The sequence below is a fragment of the Seriola lalandi genome, unplaced genomic scaffold (assembly GCF_002814215.2).
Source record: "Seriola lalandi dorsalis isolate HSWRI2012SDOR001 ecotype SW California unplaced genomic scaffold, Sedor1 jcf7180002054872, whole genome shotgun sequence".
Lineage (NCBI taxonomy): Eukaryota > Metazoa > Chordata > Actinopteri > Carangiformes > Carangidae > Seriola > Seriola lalandi.
Window position 1 is genome coordinate 80785 of NW_019525425.1, and position 19317 is coordinate 100101.

Here is a 19317-nt window from a genome sequence, read left to right on the forward strand (position 1 = left end):
GGGTTAACATATCTTGGAATAATGATAGATACTCATCTTAAAAATTTGTTAACACTTAATTAGCCTGCGTCACCTTGATTGAAAGAATCAGTTGAATCAGTTGTGTTAATATTAATGTGTTACCCAAGTTACAATATCTTCTCCAATCACTAGCCATTCCAGTACCTTAGAGTTTCTTCAAAACTCTTAATGAACATATTAGAGCATTTGTGCTAAGATAACCGGCTGCTGGCTGTAGCTTCACGTACGCACAGCACTGTATTTTTCAATATTTATTAAGTCTCAGCTTTTGCCTTTTTGTCTCAAGACAGACGCATACAAGTTGGGTCCCAAGTCCTCATTTTCACAATATCTCAAGTCTCCATTTAAACATGATGTTGTACCGCTATCACCTTCACTTTGTTCAAACACTCTAAAGAGTGAAACTTGCAGTAAATAACCAATATCCTCATGAACAGGATGCATAGAGGGGTCACCACTTAATGCTCTCATTAGTCACCCCATGGCGGCAAAATGCTGTCAGAAGTCTCCTCACTTTAAGAATTATTAACAGATAATTGGCCCTAAATAAGTCAAAATAATCCTTCAAGGGGGACTCTAGGTGGCGTGGGCGCCATAATCGGCTTTGGTGACTGTTGTGACCCCACTCTTGCCTCTTTGGGCCAGGATCTTAACTGATATCATATCTGGCCAAAGCCCCTTGGCCCTGCTCCAGGACTCATCACATGATGGCGTCATGACCTATCCATTCACTGCCCCGCTTTCACATGAGGGGCTGAGGGGAATGAGGTGAAAAAGGCTCAACCTTATTAGCTTATCCCTTCACCCTGGGAACCGCTTAGTCCTGTCATAATCTGTAAATTGTTGGGATTAAAACTTGTGTCGCTTTCACTTCTCTCACTTTTTTCTGTCATCTTCCCCCCACCAGCAGGTCTGGTTGTTGTCTCGGATAGGTCTGTCTGGAGGAGGAGCAGGGTGTCCACTTGACCCCTGATCCCTAAAAACACTGGCTCCTCTGTCAGTGAGAATATTGCTTAAGTTTGATTTTCATTCTTCAAAAAGAGCTCATACCAGTCCACATTCAGCAGAATTGTATGACTCAATGACTGCACTGATGGCTCAGTTAATCCCGTCACACTCACCAACATTTGCCCTTTTCTTCCAAATAGCCTCAGAGGTAAATGTTTCAAAAACACGAAACCTTTGATCAAGTGAGTTTCTTCATAATCTAAGTCTCAGAGCAGTTGTCAGGCATTTATTTCTGACACAACTTCACCTTTTTGCAGTCGAGCAGAGAAAGCAGACTTACTGTCAAAACTACATTTACCTGTTGTGAGATGACACAGAAGGTCACATTTTTATACTTATTCAGATGTTCTTTATGAAGTGTTGCATGATCACCCTTATGAAGACCACGAACTGTGTCACAATAAAGTTCATTTCAATGAGTGTTGTATGAAGGTCTTAATGGAGATGGAAAGCAATTGGTCAGACCATACATTTGTTCTTACATTGCCCTGTTAAATTTATGACTCCATTGAGTGTTAATATATATTTTACAAACAGGGCCGTATAAATTTTCATCATAGCTTTCTTTTGTCTAAATGTCTTATTTTTTGTCTGTGCAGCTGGGAGTCAACATTTTTCTCGCCCTCATCGTAGGAGCCATTTTCTTCAGAGTCAAAGATGATCAGAGTGGTATCCAAAACAGGTGAGACCCATCCTAATATTTTACACACATTACATTACATCATTATCAACATTAAAACTGCATTTCTGAGTAAATGGTAATGTTGTGTTTTTCTTGGGTGTGTTTTTGTTGTCCCTGTGTCAGTTCAAAAGCATATTATAGTAAGAAGTTGTTTTTTTTTTTTTGTATTTTACTGTTTTGTCCTGTCTGGTGCTTAAAGTAGCTCTGTGCGATTCACTCACATGTATGCCTGTTGTAAACTGAGAATAATGTGGATTTTGTTTATATTATAAAAACATTTCACCAACACCGCAACTTTCTGTTTGTGGCAATATTTAAAAAAAAAACTGCTTTAGGCCTTTACAGTATCTAGAAGGTATTAACTCTTAGAAAACATAAAAGCTATTGATCATTGATGTGGATTAATAGATTATTATGTGGCCATACAGGATGGGCACATTGATTAATATGACACGTTTCTTAATTAATGCCCAGGTTTTCAAGTCCTCGACAACTTTTGATAGAAAAGTGTGAAAAGTGGAGCAATTCCTGCATAGCTAATCCTCTTACCATATTTTATATTGGGCACAACCTGGTACTCACAAGCCCAATGAAGCACAATAGAAACCTCAATGGTCTCTCTCTCTTTTCTTTCTGTGCATGGTTCAGTGGAATAGAAGGACCTAATGTCATTAAATTCATGGTCAATGCATAGGCAGTGTGGCAGACACCAGAGTACGCGGCTTAAACGTCTCAAGTTATTCACCCCTCCCTCCATTTCATTGGGTGTCAGCTATTAGGGCCACAGTGGAGTCAGTTAACTTTGAAGTCTGTTTTGTTACACATGGACCATAACACATGTAGTACCATAATCTGCACAGCGACTGAGTTTATCGCTGCTCCCTCTCCCTTCATGATCACCTCTTTGTATTTGACGCTGCCTCAGAATATAAAGCGAGGACAAGCGTAGTGATTTCATTGATGTAGCACATTTCCTTATAACTAAACTCAATGTGCTTTACTGTTCCACATGTTAAAATGCAACCAGGACAACAAGAACGGACGTGTACAGGAGAAAGCAATTACATATGAGAAAGTGCAAACAGCAGTAAGAGAAAAGAGAAAGGAAACAAATACAGGAAATAACCCACACTTCAAAAGACATTAAACAAAAGCCACAATTGCCCCCAGAGACACAGTCCACCGCCAGTTTGATCCCCAGCTCCTCTTCGTCACTAACCCTTACTTGAAGAAGTCCGGGTCCTGGGTTTAATCCACTGGCTAGTCTCGGCCTGTCTGTGTGGAGTTTCCTCTGGGTGCTTCGACATGCAGGCTATGTGAATTGGTGACTTTGGTAACACTTTATAGTACAATAGTTGTATGAATCAGGTAGCAACAAACAACTTCCTGGTTCCTATTGGTCCCCAAATGTAGGTACAGTGGAAGAAAACAAGACTACGTACAACTAGAGAATAATATCTGGCCATTTTAGAGGAAATGCACTTTCACTATATTTTTAAATACAGGCTACCTATGAGGTACAAGCCAGTTTTATTTACTTAGCTTAATATCACAAATCAGAAATTGGGGGGCTGTCCCTGTTGCTCACCTGGTAGAGTGCGTACCACCAAGCTTAGTCCTAACCACAGCGGGCTGTGTTCAAGTCTGACCCTTTACCCTTTGCTGCGTGGCGTCCCCTCTCTCTCTCTCCCTGTGGTTCCTGTCTTTCTCTCATTGTAGCTACCGGATTAATAGCAACAAATGCCCATAAATAACAACAAAAAAACAAATCACAAATTAGCCTTAGGGGGATTTACAATCTCCGCTCTGTTCTTAGACCTTTGAATAAAATCAGGAAAAACTCACCACATACCACTCCAGGTAGCATATCTATGTTTTTCAAAACTGGAATAATTAAGGCTTTATCCATTTTTCCGAACCAGGATATGATGCTTACATGCACAACACACACCCAGGATAATTCAAATACCTGATACTAGTGCTTATGTAAAGGCACTTTGTTCCCATTTGTTGTCATTTGCTCTGTATTCCCTCAGAGGACTGGTCTTGTTTTTGAGATGAGTGTCCTCTCTTTCTGTAACTATTGTATTTGTAACTGAACTGACTGTACATGTGGGTTATGGGATAAAGATAAAATATAAAATTGTGTTGAGCCCTCGAGAGACTTACTGACCAGATTTCGTTTTGTTGTTTCTTACAGGATGGGCGCCCTCTTCTTCATCACCACCAACCAGTGTTTCAGCACTGTGTCTGCAGCTGAGCTCTTCATCATTGAGAGGAAACTGTTTGTGTATGTAATCTGTCATTCATGTCATTTTCCTTCATTCAACCAGGTGAAGTCTCACACAGATAAAGAGAAGAGAGGCCTTGTTACAGCAATAAATACAAACAATATAAACAGACTAAGACAATTGTCAAATGCTTCAACAGAGGATATATGCACTCAGAGAGTAAACAAAATATCTATAAAGACGTAAAGGACTCATCAAGCTAACAATGACATCCACGTGCACAGCTGTGCAGAGTTATGTGTCACGGTCAGTATTTGATTTCTCCTTGTACTCTGTCTTGACAGGCATGAGTACATCAGTGGCTACTACAGAGTGTCTGTCTACTTCCTCTCAAAGATCCTGTCTGATGTCGCTCTGCGCACCATCACCTCTGTTATCTTCAGCTGCATTGTCTATTTCATGATCGGTAAGACTGACAGGTCTATCATTGATTTGTGGAATGCTTCAGCTTTAAGTCTTGAGTATTAGATTAAATACTAATTCTAAACTCAGATGTCAGCTCAGTATTTATTGTTTGATAATCGTGTGTGTGTGTGTGTGTGTGTGTGTGTGTGTGTGTGTGTGTGTGTGTGTGTGTGTGTGTGTGTGTGTATCAGGGCTCAAATCCACAGTAGCAGCTTTCTTCATCTTCACGCTGACAGTGACTCTGGTGGCCTACACAGCCACAGCCATGACCATGGCCATCTCAGCCGACCAGAGCGTCGTGGCTCTGGCCAACATCTTCATGACCATCACCTTTGTCTTCATGATGGTGAGAGACGCAACAGCACAGAATAACAAAAGATATGCATATGATTTGCTCCAACTCTTCATTGAGGCCACATGATGTTTACATCATATAGTGAAAGATTTTTTTCATCAAATTGAATCATTCTAGATGATTTGTGGATGATTTCACTTTTTTCCAGAATTCAAGCTTGGTATATTTGGATTTTTTTAATTTGGATCTCCACTAGAATGAAAATAAAATTCTGTGTATTTGAACAGTTTTTGTAATGAGTAACCCACCAGTTTGAATTATCCATGCACTGTAATGATCTGCACATATAAAATCTGAACCTCTCAGACTTTTGGACCCCACTGTATGTGAACACATAAAAATATGGTTTAACATTTTAGCAGCAACATTATGCAGATGCATGTGACACATGAAAAAGGGTAATCTAAAATAATTTTTCTGATGAAGGTGTCAAAACATCACACAGGTGTGACTAATAATGTTAATGAGCTGTGCCAGTGAACTATAAATAATGTTGTTAGAAACATCTGTGCTTGTCCTGCAGTGACATATCAACATGTCTGCTGTGAAAAAAGTCCCGTAACTTGAGTTTGTGTTGTGTTTTCAGATTTTCTCAGGTCTCCTGGTGAACCTACCCAGCATCACAGATTGGCTGGCTTGGCTGAAGTACTTCAGTATTCCTCGCTATGGTCTCGCAGTAAGTCAAAATTTAAGAAAGGAATTTCAGTAAAAACTAGTAATAAGAACTACTGTATACAGTTTATTGACAGCTCCAGAGAAAGGTACTTGCAGCTTTGATGATTCTTCATTATGTCGTCACCAGGTAAACTCAGCATGTGGCCAAGAGGGTCATTTAAAAGATACAAAGTTTGAAATCACACACCAGAGCCTGATCAATAATGGATTGTTGTGGCCAATATCGATATCGAGAGAGCATGAAAGTTTATTCTTCATTATAGTATAGAATAGTAGTTTTGTCAAACTAATGTTAATTACTTTATATGTCTGTCGTTAATTAATGTTATACTTTTTTATAATTTGTTTTTTAAAATGTATTTACTTATTATTTTTAACCAAGAAATGTACTAAGTGAGACATTTTACAATTCAAAAATAAATCTGCCAGATGGTGGAAAATCTGTTTGTAAATTACCTCAGACATTTATTTTGTCATTTATTTATTTATATACACCAAAACTAAAGCAAGTATATCTGCCATAATATCAGTCAATAGATTGATCCAACTGCTCTATCAGACTCATATTAATATGTTATTACTAAATCAAGTCATTGTGAGGGTACTGTCTTTTAACTGAGATGAATATTAAGTCACTGTCACTTCATGCAGGGGCTCTGGTCCAGGGGCTGTCTTACCTCTCAGGCCCCTGTGCCAGTGTCCAGTAGTCCTGTTTGATAATCTACAGTATCCATGACTAAATGATGCAGCTTTGTGAGGGAATTCTCTCTTGTCCGCCTAATGAGCGACTGACTCAGGGTGAAAGGTCAGTGTGAGGCGCTAGGTCACTGTGCCACAGCTACTGCATTAAATCTTACAGGTGTTGAGACGCTCAGGCGGCTCCTCCAGACGCAGCTGTGGTTTTCTGCTGATACCACTGGTGCCAGGGCTGATAACTGATAACTCTACTAACTAGAGTAATATCTCTAGCAGATATTTACTTTGTTCTGCTCTGCATTCATTGACTGTGCCGTCTGTGTCCAGGCCTTGAAGATCAACGAGTTTGTGGGTTTGAAGTTCTGTGAGGAGGTTGTGAACAGAAACGCCAACATGTCGGTATTAATGACCAACTGCAGTGTGAGCGCAGCTGTGACGTGAGTAGACTTCATACAGTATATTCTCTGGCTGTGTGTTACTTAAGTTAATTAAGACATTTCCAATCTAGCTGCCTCACGTTAAAAGTTAACATTTTTACAATCACCAGTATAATTCCAGTTGACTTTACAAACAATAAATTCATCTTAAACAATGATAGGCCATGTGTAAGTGGGACATTCCCTGTTTCAGATGTACAGGAGAGCAGTACCTGGACTACCTGGGAATAGAGTACACCCCCTGGGGACTGTGGGAGAACCACGTGGCTTTGACTGTCATGTCCGTCATATTCCTCATCATCGCCTACCTGAAACTCCGCAACATCAAGAAGTTCACTTAAATGTTTAATTCTGAATTCTTCTTTTTTTCTTTTTTTTTTTTGTCTTTGTGGAAGCCGGTCAGTAGATGTTCACAAAAATATCATTGATGGATAAGTTTGACATTTTGGGAGTAACATTTGCTTTTTGCATAGAGTTAGATGGTATAACACTCTCCTGTCTGCGCATTAATGTACTAGGATTAGCTTAGCTCACTAATTAAAATGTCACATCTTGTTTAACTAATACACAAACAGAAATGTAAAAATGACCAAAACAGAAAAAAAAATGGCTACTAAGTTACTATACTATATTTTTATGGCAGTTGTACAGGTTTGAGGCTGTGATTGGACGGCTAGGTGTCAGTCATATCAGGCAACACTGGAAGTCACCGTGTCTGACTGTCGTTCACCAAGAAATACTTCCAGCAGGTTCCCACCGTGTAGCTAGCTAAATGCTAAATGCTACTAAATGTTCCACTGTCTTCACCAGCTTGTCGTTATTGTGTTTGGTGCTGAGCAGGTCAGGTACAGTGAGTTTCAGAGTTTTTCCACTGAAAACAAAACAACAAGTATTTGAATTTGATCCGTTATTAATATAAAAACTTTGATTAGAGAGTTTGTTAGTTTCCCTAATTACTATTTGTAGTTCTCAGTAGTTCTCTGCGTTTTGTGGAAATACATATTTTCAGAAATGTAACTTGATCTAGTTTAGAATAGCTTTAATGCGCATATATGGGATAACCGATCTTTTCATCTAACTCTCTGCAAGAAAGAGAGTTATCGAATTTCTGAAAATGTCAAACTATTTCTTAAAGTGTGCCTATGGTTTGCACTTATATACTTGGATATTCAGTATAGTTAAAATACATACCTGAATGTAAACATTATTTTTTATCATGAAAACCTTGTGTTCACTTTTCAGCAACTAATTGGACATAATTTTTCACTTTTTTTGGAGTGTAGAGAATTTTCTAAAGTTGAAGACATGAAAAGCACTAAAACAGGGTATAGGTTTATAGAATTTCAAAGATTTTTCATTATTTATGATTATTTACATTTGTTGTATTATTCTTAAATCAGAATATGCCTTTTTTCAGTATTTGTGTCACTAAGTAGTGTAGATTTATTTTGCTTTTGCACAATTTCCAAATCACACAGAATTTAATCCATCTTGATTTCCCCTTAAACGTCATTATTTGTAATTGTAGATATTGTAGAATTATATCAGGTAGATATTAAGTGTGTGTTAACTTTTTCTATTGTTCCAAAGCAAACTTCTATACACACATTTGTATATTCTGATACCAATATAAACATTTCATGTAATCTTCGTCTTCTTTTTCAGTGCAGTCGTGAAATTCAACAACCATGTAATTTGGTAGCATCACAATGTTAATTGGACTTCAGATCAGATGATTCCAATTAATTTCAAATGTAACCTCAAGTAATTTAGTCAATGACAAACACAAATGTGCTAATTGTTTACAGCCAATCATACAATTCAGCTTACATGGGTTGAAGAATATTGTTTACAATAATACATAAATGATGAATAAATATTTTCTTGGATTTAAAAAAGCTTTTCTTTGATAGAAATCAACAGCTAATTTTATACTAAAATGAAATGCAATAACAGTATGTGTATTTGCTCACAAATTAGTATAAGATCTTTCTAGGGTTCTTTCCAGGAAACTTTCAAGAAAATTATTAGGAAATGACAGTCCCATAAAATAAACTGTGATTGAATACTTAAATTGTTCACTGGTGTAAATTCATACCCAAAATAAAAAACACTGTTGCATTACTGAGCTTGGAAGCTTAGGCCCTAAAATTAACTTTGTTTTTAAAAAATAGAATAACATTTTGTTTTATTTTAATAACACTTTATTTGGCATAAAATTTAAAATAAAACAAAAAACAAAAGAGAATAAGAAATAAGACTGTAAAAAAAAAAAGGCACAGGGAAAAAATTATAAATGCATGGGTTTCCCATGAACACTAGATGCACTCCAAATCGAAGTTTGTTTTAAGTTACAATATGTATCATAACATGATAATAAGCTGTTTAATTAGAAGCTTAATTGATGTACAGAAGAAAAAGTAAATGTGGCAGAGTGTGCCCCACTTATACCTACTGTGTGTTAAAATGATGAAAAAATAATCAGCAAAATTAACATTCAAAGAAATGCCTTTTTGGTATTTGTTGAAATGCTAAAATGTGTTGATACAGAGATTAGAAGCAGGTGAGCATATTTTTCATGTAATACTAAAATCATACTCTGTGTATACTGAGTGCAACTGAGAACTTTTGCAGCTGGTGTATTACATCCAATACTGTGTATAATACTGTGATTTGATACGCACTGTAAATCCTTCATTATTCTTCAGTCTCTTTCACACATTTTTTTTTATTTCCTTTCATCATCCTGTTAAAGTAATACTAGATAATAGCTTGAGACAGAGAAAATAATACTTTTAGATGTCTCTCAGGAGAGCCTCACTCACTTTCAGTGCATTAAAATATCTGAGGTGAGGTAAGTTTGACTTTGTCACCTGCTTTGTAATATGTCAAGGAATTTGAACAGTTTCCATAATTATTTTGTTCTGCAAAAAACTGTCCCACATCTGAAGTTATTTGTACCGCTGAAGGGAAATTTCCAATAGAGTTTCTTGCTAAAGTGGAATATTCTTCAGCGAGCCAACACTTCACACGTGGCCGCTCCCATTTGTGCTTGTATCGAGGCCGTCGGTGGACAGAGAAGAGGACGGTCGAGGGCGAGGGCCCACAGGAGTGGCCGGCTGTGGGTGGCTGACCTGAGAGACCATATCATCGGACTCACAGAGCTCCAGTTCCTCCCTCACCAGCCTCTCCGTCTGCTCATCCTGACAGACAGAAACAGGTTTACTTATACACAATGTTTACATGCACACATCTGACAATGTGCCATAGGTTCATGTAGATCTGTGGTTTATTTATTTTAATTGTATTAGTGATACTGATTCTGTGCGTGTGTCTGTGTATCAGAGGGCCAACGGTGCACTGAGAGGCTACATTGTATGAGATTCAGTTTTAGTCCGATTTAATTTTGAACAGAAAGTTAAGCCCACTTGAGGCAAATTTGTGATTTTTCTTTCTACTTCTACTCTCTTTGTCTTAATTTTACTTTCTTCGAATAGTTTTTTACATACAGGCAAATATGTTCATGTGCAAACGGTAAATGTAAATACATAAGTGTAAATGTACACATATATACATACAGTGTGTGACTGTAACTGTATGTGTATGCATATATATGGGTATGATTAGGAATATACAGTTAGTTTTTCCTTCATTCTTCTAGTTGTAAAAACATATATGAAGATTATTTCTTTATTTGCAGTTGTATTTCTGTTATTGGTTTCTACCAACTCTTGAGAAAAATACATGTTTTTCTAGGCGCTAAATGCTCCACTGTGTTCACCAGCTACTCTAACTTTACTAAACTCTTTTTGGTGCTATGAGCGTGGTGAGAGCGCAACCTCTTTCAACCCTGTGAGCCATTTAAAAAAAAAAAAAAAAAAGTATAACTGCTTTAAGTGCATGTCAACGCACTGATTGTGTATCCACTGTGTCTCACCTCTATGGCGTCCAGCAGCCTGCCCACCACATCTCTCCTTTTAAGTTTAACTCTCTCCATGGTTTCCAGCTTCACAATCACAGCGTCTATCTTGGACACTATGCTGCCGATAGAGTGCTCCATCCGGTCCACACGTCTCACAAGCCTGAGAAACAGAAAGCCATCAGATCTCTTATTACAGTATATTACATGTCAAATGTGTCATTCTACTACAGTCATAATCATTCACATGGCTATTTAAAACACTTTGTTACACACTATTTATTATTAGAAAAATATGTAAGTAAACATTTAATAAATTGTTTATAACACATATACATAATGTAAATGTAGGCTGGTGTAAAAATAAATAAATAAAATAGTAAAACACAGTTGTACTAATATAAAATATGTCTTCACAGGAGAAGTTATATTTGTTAACATATACTGTACTTTAATAAAAGCTTTAAAATATTAATGTTGCTTATAAATACTGAATAGAAGGAATTAAAGTGTTTCCAAATCTGACATGACTAACGCATTTTGAGCTGAAACAGTTATTCAATCAAAGTGATTAATCGCTGGTTCCACCTACTCAAATCCGAATATTTCATATTTTAGGTTTTTTTTAATGCGTGTTGGACAGTTTGTCAGACAAACAAGCAATTTGAGGACACCACCTTGAGCTATGCAAAAATGTGATGGGAATTTTTCCACAACCTCCAAGAATTGACATCAACTTAATTTAGATCAAAGGGAAGGTATTAGTTAGTTGTTCAGTTTCCTGTAATTTACATTATAACAAAAACTTAAGCTGCCTACACTTGAAACTCCTCATAGGAGACACCACCCGAGCTGCTGCCACGGCGACGAGAGCTGTGGCCGCTGTCCTCGTCATCGTCCTCCTCCGAGTCGTCCTGGGTCCGAGGGAAGCTCCGCCCACTGCTGGGTCTAGTCAGCGAATTGCGTTCCAGATCCAAGTCCTCCTAGCATATCAGCAGAAACACACTGAGCATCTGCAGGTGCTGTGGCTGTGTATGCTACCACAGGATGTTCTGTGTTTTTCCATGCGTTTTCTGATCATTATTCAGTCACTAAAACCAAAGGGACAAACTGCTGACATCATCACTCACTCTCTCTTTCTCCAGATCATCTCTCATCTGCTGGTGTTCATGCTCTGTCAGCTCCTGGTCACCGTCGTGATCATACTTAGCAAAGATGGCCTGAATCTCTGCATCTGTGTGGCCCTTTCTGAGCAAAGAAAGAACCCAAACACACTCAGGACAGGTAGCATCAAACAACAACAACCCAAGCATTGCACTGATAGCATAATATTTAAGAGCTTTTAGAGTGTTTTGAGGTCTTGGTCACCCTTTAAGATCCTGACGGAGTTCATCAAAATTCAGTTTGCCCCCAGCCTGACGCAAACTGTCGGAGATGTCGTCTACCATCGTCTTCTTTAGTCTCAACTTCATCAAAGCTTTGTTACAACCCTAAGAGACGGGAGTCAGAGGAATACTTAAAATGACATTTGTATTTACCTAAACAGGTTAGCTGGCATAATCTTGGCTCATGTGCTTAAGATGTTCTTAAATCTGATTCCCCAAACTCTGTAAGACATGTGGTCTTATGTCGTCACTATCTCTCAGCAAAAAAATGAGTGAGGATGTCCACTGGGATGCCTAATGCAGCCAATACCCTATTTCTGCCAACTCTTCTAGATCCTGTGTTCCAGCTGTGGTTCAGGAAGGAATTAGGATGTGCGAGGGATCGTTTTCAAGACGAAAATTGCATCTCATTTTTAAAAAAAAGTGTGTCACAGTGTGAGATTCAACACTACCATTTAGAGGCTGGGATTCTCTCCAGCGAGGCCTTATATCTTGGTTTTACAGTTGAATTACTCTATAACTCTCTAAGTCACCCTCACTTTGAAAGACTGAAACTGAAATTGGAGCCCAACTATGGCAATGAGACGTTTGCAGAATCAATTTAAGGTCCATATGTAATAGACGTGTTTTTTTTCAGGTAATATACTTCCGCCAAAGTAAACTAAGATGTACCCAGTATCAGAGACCATATATGGAATAAATCAAGGTTCAGGGAAAACATCTTACCACACACCACAAACTTCCTGGGGAAACACTGACATTTTCTAATTAGTAGATACAAACTTGCAATATTAGAAATTGCACTTTCAGGTGTGCTACTTAGGGTATCACAGAGACCTTAATGTTTCATTGACCTGACAGCTAGTGTTGATTTATGATAAAATAAATAAAGGATAAATGTAGTTCAATACCTTCTTAATGAGGTCAGTCATCTCCATCTCAGACCTCTGCTGGGACATGTCAGCCTTCACCTCAGAGTATGTGTCATTGATGATGGCCAGGAACATGTTCTACATAGAAAGAAAAAGAAAATGTATCCACATGTTAGTCAGGAGCATATTTTAGCAACACAAACAAACTTAAGACTTCAACACAACAGGTGATTCTGCTGCTCACCATGAGAATGAAGAAAATAAAGAAGACAAAGGTGGTGAAGTAGATAGGTCCAAGCACTGGGTTCGCGTCCTCGATCTGGGAGAACTCAAAGTCTCCCAGGATGATTCGGAACTGGGTAAAACTACACAAACAGTAAAACATTTCAAGATTTTTAAACATTTGAAAACAAAAACTGTAAATTTTTTTACACAAATATTTTTACATTTGTTGGCTTTACTAATATTCTAATTTTCTTACATGCTGGCTTGGAAAGTGCTGAAATCGTTGACTTGGGTTCCAAACACCAAGTACGCCAGCTGAGCATACGCCAGGAAGATGATGAAGAACATGATGGCAAAACCCACAAGGTCCTTGGCACAGCGCGACATAGTGCTAGACAGCTGACTCATGGTCTTATTGATGTTGATAAACTTAAAAAGCTGAGAGGATATGAAAAATGACTATTAGTATCAGTCTACAGTCACTGGGTTCTCATGTTTCCACAGTGGGAGTATTGGAGTGACTATATACCGAAGGGAAAAGATTTCTACCTTGACCCAGGAGAAAAAGACGATGACAGCAGCCACATTGTTGAACTGGACCTGCAGGTTGCCCAACGGCTCAAAGCTGGGGTGAGCAGTGTGATTCTCCAACAGGCCTTTGAGAAGATTGCTAACCATGGCTGTTCTGGTTATGTTCATGATGATAGCAACGACACTCAACTGAAAAAAGAGCAAGCAACAAAGTCAGTGAATGATCATAAAAATTACCATTTTAATTACTTTAATAATTGCACATACAACCTTGATACCCACCACCAAAATGAGAACATCCAGACAGTTCCACAGGTTCCTGAAGTAATGCAGGCGGTGGATGCGGATCTCTAGCACCTCCTCCACTACGTAGTACAGAATGAATAGGCAGAATGCCACCTCACACACACCCACAAAGTAGTCCCAGCTGGACACATATCGCATCAGGCGCACTGTTTGGAACTGCCAGGAGGTCACCACGCCACCAGTAGCAGGGAACTCTGCTAACAACCTGCCACATGCATCAGAATATGTTAACAATCTGTATTCATACAATGGTAGTTACAAGCTGGCACTGTCGTAATGTGGAAACAAATCAGAGTACTATATCTAAATAAGGAATTTGGTCATAATGAGCAAGGAAGAAATATTCATTTTTCCCTTTTTTTTAATGATTTTTTACCTTTAGTTTATGTTTGTTTTCTATTTCATGCCATGTAATAATTTTCTCAAGTCAATAAATCTGAAATCTAAAAATAATCAGGAGTTACAGATGTAATTACATTGTAATTCCACTTTCCCCAGTTGAATATTTATTTTTTAGGGTTTTTTCCTCATCCAAATCGAAGGTCTATGGAAAGAGGGTTTCATATGCTGTATAGACTGTAAAGCAAATTTGTGACCTGTGATATTCGGTTATATAAATAACAATGAAAGTTGACTTGACTTGTTTTGACATAAATTGATGACTGATGATTCTAACCTAGCAATGCAGAAGAGGTTGATGTTTCCATTATAGACGGAAAAGTCCAAAAAGACCGCTCTGGTGCCCCTGTCCAGCCACAGGTGGTCTTTGAGAAACTGTAGTTGGATTGCTGACTCCTGTTTCGTACGTGACAGATCTTGGTAGTATCCTCCACCTCCATATTTAGATACCTGACCTGAATAACTGCTGCCATTCATCTCACTCTCTGTTGTATAGACCCACCTGAGAGACACCAAGAAGAAGAAATTAGGATGTAGACATTCGTTTGAAACTGATACTACAACAGTTGTTTTGTAACTTCACTGAGAAGTAAGAAAATGCGCTCTGTTTGCGCTGGTCATTTATCAGTTTGCACTGATTTCTAAATCTAAAACTATCTAATTAAAAAGTTTTATACATTTTTTTTATTTAAATCGAATTAAATGCATGAACATACGCAGTTCCATTCTTGAGGCCAAAGGAGGTAGTGTCCTCGTTGGTTGGGGTGTACATGTTTAGCAGTCCTGAACCTCATCTCTCAGATCTTCATGAATGGAGCAGGTCTCATTGCGCACTTTGAGCTGTCGAAGGCGTGGCACACCAAGGAGGAGGTTCTCGTAGTAGATGAGACTCTGATTCTCTGGCAGGCTCTTGTTGTTGTACCATACTTCCCAGTACATGCCATTAAGGAAAGGCCCCTCTGTGAACTATAAGTTTAGGACAGTCAGGGTTTTGGCTTTTTTTGACTTAAATTAGCTCTTTGTTTGGCACTTACAAAACCACCTAAGATATTGTGGATATCTTAGTTTCTAGTAAATCACATTTTTTGATGATTTCTTATGTAATACAATGATCCTGCTATAATCTTGCTATGGATGTGTTTAGGAGCTATAGATACTAAACTTTTATATTTTTCTCAGTGCAATATTTCTACTATTTTGACTTGCTGGTTGTCTGCATTGTTTTATCTTCAGTTTTCTTGATGGCTGTGGAGCTTCCTGTGTATTTGAACCTTTGTGAACTGCATTTCCTGAAACATTTAGTGTGGCATAGACCAAAAACAGGACACAGCTGAAGCAGTCTGGTTCTCTGTGAAGGTAAGAAAAATCAACCTACAATGCGCCTCCTACACTCACATTATTAAGTGACTGTTGTCGGATTTAGTCAACTTAAGACTTCCAGTTTTAATGCTGAGTTAAGAAAGAGAACAAATAACAATATTTCCCAAAACAGCAAACTATTCCTTTAAATATAAGCTGTGCATTTGACCTTCAGAGCCACAAACAAGACCACACTAAATGAAAATTACAGCTAAATAAAACTACATTTTAGTTATTCTAACAAAAGAGATTAGTGTTTCATTTTACCTTCCAGAAATCCTCCATTGTTGAGAGGTGCCTAAAAGTGGAAGGGTCTCCAGAAGACAGTGGTGTGTCCAGGAAAAGCTGAGACATGACTTTGGTATAGTAGTACATATTGGCACTCACCATCCCATAAGTCACTGCAAAGAACATGACCATTAAAATGTGTAATTTAATATTCATATTAACACCAGCTACAATAACAACAGTCACATACAGATAAAAACAGGAGAATTAACACTGTGTGGAAGCTTTCTGTGTACAATAATGTTCTGTTTTCATCCAATGAGATTAAATTCAATTTCAGTAGTCTCACCTATGCATTAGTACTCCCTGTAGCATACAGTATTCATCAGGGAGTAGCTCTGGAAACTACTTTTAATAGTCAAGCTCTGCCTGGCAGAATATGTCTTAATCCAGTCTGCCAGGAAATCATTTCCTGATCCACCCTAAACCACAGTTTGGCATTTTTCATTGCAGAAGAGAAATGAGAGTAGAGAAACTTTACCATTAGTTTTATCTTCACAAACATTTTAATGAGTTTTGCCAATTCAAAATACGGCCCTCAAATTTGTGCTGTTGGAATTTAAGCCCCCGGACAAGTATAAGAGATGAGACGTTCAGCTGCCAAAACCATTAAGCATGCACTGAGAGTTTGGAAAATAACTTTTCAGCAAAAGGAAAGGTGCCCAGGCGTATTTGGTGCCACATATTAAAGAGCTTTCTATGAGTCACCGGTATCACTTGTCAGTTCAGTTCAGTCCAGGACTGATTTCCTGGGCACACGCAATTTCTTTATGGAAATGTAATGATGTACCCATTGTGGACATCTTCTCTATCTAAAGCTTGTTATTACCACAGATCCTAACAGAGAATGATTTGGCCACATGTTTTGATGGAAAATTAAGAGTAAGGGACGTCCCATATGTTTATAAATAAATAAGATCGAGCATCATCTGGATTTGTAGTACTGTCTGAAGGAAGAAGAAGTCTACAGCATGTTTCCAGCTTTGAGTGGCCCTTGTATTATATTTGTGTTTTGCACTGTGAAGCACATTAGCACATCAATATTAGACTCAAAAATCATACTTATAGCATATCCAAAACATGCTTTAAATTAAAATGTAGTATGGAATTGGAAGACAGCTGATGTTTGGTGCTTGGTGCAGTGGAGATAACATGTTCAGATAGGAGACAGTTGTCATTAACACGAAGGTGTGGTGGGCAGTAGCAGGGTCTTGTAGCACATATACTAGCACTTATCTTCCATGTGAATTACTGTTGCAAATGACCTGAACATTCACTTCAGTTTAGATGGAAGAAAAGAACTGGCAGAAACCTGATTCCACAACGGTGAAGCTGACAGCTACTTAAATACAAATGAATGATTTTCAAACTTTATGCACAAATCTTGTGTCATCCTGCTGCTGACTATTTACTTACAGATACAAATAGTGATGAGGAATGCGATATATGTGAGCATCTCCCGCAGTATGTTCCTGAGATATCTTTCTCGACTGCTGTCACTGTCCTCCATCAACTCTGTGCCCCACAGAACTGCAAAGGAAACAACAATTCAAGGGGACATCAGCATATGTACAGTGTATTGGGAAAGTTAATTACACAAAAACTTATACTAAATAAAACAGTAAAATATGTTCAGCTTTATATTGTGGATTATGGAGCTTGAAAGGAGTGCAATGGAAACACTGGAGATTCCCAAATATGTCAATATTAGAAGTATCAGAGACCTTAGCTTATTCTGATCTTACTTAAGCAACTTAAAAGTATATTCAAAAAATATTATTTTTAATGAGTCACATAAGTAAATACAAACAAGGTGGCTCACTGTGCAGGTGATCAACTTTACAGCCTGGCAAACCTAAATTTCATTTTATTTAGACATGATCACGACTGTTACGGATCTGTAGAGAATTAATCAACTTTTAAATGTAAGACTTCAACGTGACAATAAAATTACATTTATTAAACATAAAGAGATTGACTAACTTCTGATTTTGTGGAGTATCTGCTTCATACAGCTGGGGTGCTCATGCCTTTCCTGCTGCTGGGCATCCACAGTAGGGGTCGGGTACAGTCCTCCTCGGGGGATGTGGGTGCCGCTGCCCCCGCCGTTGTAGCTGCCCAGACCGCTGCTGCAGCTGCTGCTGGAGGCCGTGGACACCGACCTCCTTCCTGGACTCGCTGGGGGCCAGTCGGCTTCCATAATCTCATCCTCTGGCTCAAAACCCGGGTTATCTCTGCTCCATGCTTGTCTCGATGGAGGGGACGGAGTGCCTATGACTCCTCCGAGACCCAGGTCTTGATGCTGGATGTTCTCCATCTCTATCCCCTCGCTGGAGTCGAGTCTATGCGGCAACCTGCCAGTCTGGCTCTGCGGTAGCTGCTGAGGTCTTACTCGGGATGAACTCATGGTCCAGTTAGGTATTATTTTTATCTGGTGTGGGGCATCTGGAAAGTTCAATGTTTTCCAAAAATCTGTGGTAACTGTTTATAACGACTGAAGCCTTTCAAGCATTTTCGCTTTGGAGACACTCAACCGTTAAACGCCTATAAACCAAAAACAGACAGATTAGAAAAGTTAGCCAAGTAACTAACTAAACAACCTACATACATAAAACGTTATACGGTATGTAAAAGTCACAATAGATATATTTAATTAACGCTATCCTGGTCTTTAAAACCAACGTTAGTAGTTAGTTTCACCCTCACCAAACCGTCAAAAAACATTCCTTAAGATAACATCAAGCTTGTAATGCGTCTCGATAAACGATTTCCGTTGCTGTTATACGATGCCTTTAAAGCGGTTAAAGTTGTTAAACGTTATAGTATTTACATGGAATTAACGACCGCGTCAAAAAGTTAAGTGTTAAGTGGAAGAAGAAAGATACTTTTCTCGTCCCAAGCCAGCCATCTTGTTCCTGCACTGTTCCCCCAAAAACTCTCACTCTCAGTTGTTCGGGACTCAGATTACATTAGAAGTCATGGCGTCGCAGTAAAATATGTTAAAAAAAAAAAAAAAAAAAAAAAAAAAAAAAACCTCAGACGAAAACATTTTTCTTCATAGAAATATCAATTGTATCGTTTTTATTAAACGTTTTCAAAAATTTACGGTTTGAATTTACATCTTGTAAATGCTAGACTGGTTTGGGATTGTTTTTGCTGATTTGTAAACATCAGAACTCAATTCCCCAAAGTATTAGTTTGTCTTTAAAAGCTTTTATCAAAAGCCTTTTAACCCCTTGTGATGACTAATATGCATTTGTTTAGAAATATTTAAAACAGTATTTAAATGAATACATACGTTAGTTACATAATCTCTGGATGTTTCGGTCAGTGGTTGCTATGACAACAAGACACTTTGCAACAACAAGGCTGTTGAAAGTGTTTCACACATGGACAGGTAAAAGGCCCCATACCGCCTTCATATGACCCCCCAAACTGAAAAAATATGTTTTTATAGTCCTTT

General features: G+C 38.3%; 2 protein-coding genes across 2 annotated transcripts in view; one reads left to right on the forward strand and one right to left on the reverse strand.

Moving 5' to 3' along the window:
* The window catches only part of LOC111671187 (broad substrate specificity ATP-binding cassette transporter ABCG2-like), a 15701-nt gene extending 7057 nt beyond the window's left edge, over positions 1–8644 (forward strand). Inside the window, exons 9-16 of the mRNA XM_023428223.2 lie at positions 1170–1177; positions 1629–1711; positions 3912–4001; positions 4287–4408; positions 4599–4753; positions 5349–5438; positions 6461–6570; positions 6764–8644. Of these exons, the coding sequence (XP_023283991.1) occupies positions 1170–1177; positions 1629–1711; positions 3912–4001; positions 4287–4408; positions 4599–4753; positions 5349–5438; positions 6461–6570; positions 6764–6911 (806 nt within the window). The 3' untranslated portion in view covers positions 6912–8644. The remainder of the gene's footprint in view (positions 1–1169; positions 1178–1628; positions 1712–3911; positions 4002–4286; positions 4409–4598; positions 4754–5348; positions 5439–6460; positions 6571–6763) is intronic.
* A 107-nt stretch (positions 8645–8751) lies between these two features.
* Positions 8752–18792, reverse strand: LOC111671184 (polycystin-2-like). Its single transcript, XM_023428216.2, is given in 16 exon segments — positions 8752–9773; positions 10508–10652; positions 11309–11472; positions 11620–11737; positions 11858–11979; positions 12786–12884; positions 12991–13111; positions 13228–13409; positions 13521–13691; positions 13785–14013; positions 14485–14709; positions 14924–14984; positions 14987–15173; positions 15834–15967; positions 17271–17384; positions 17838–18792. Coding segments are annotated over 16 exon segments (2673 nt in total). The 5' UTR covers positions 18262–18792; the 3' UTR covers positions 8752–9596.
* Positions 18793–19317: the final 525 nt, after the last annotated feature.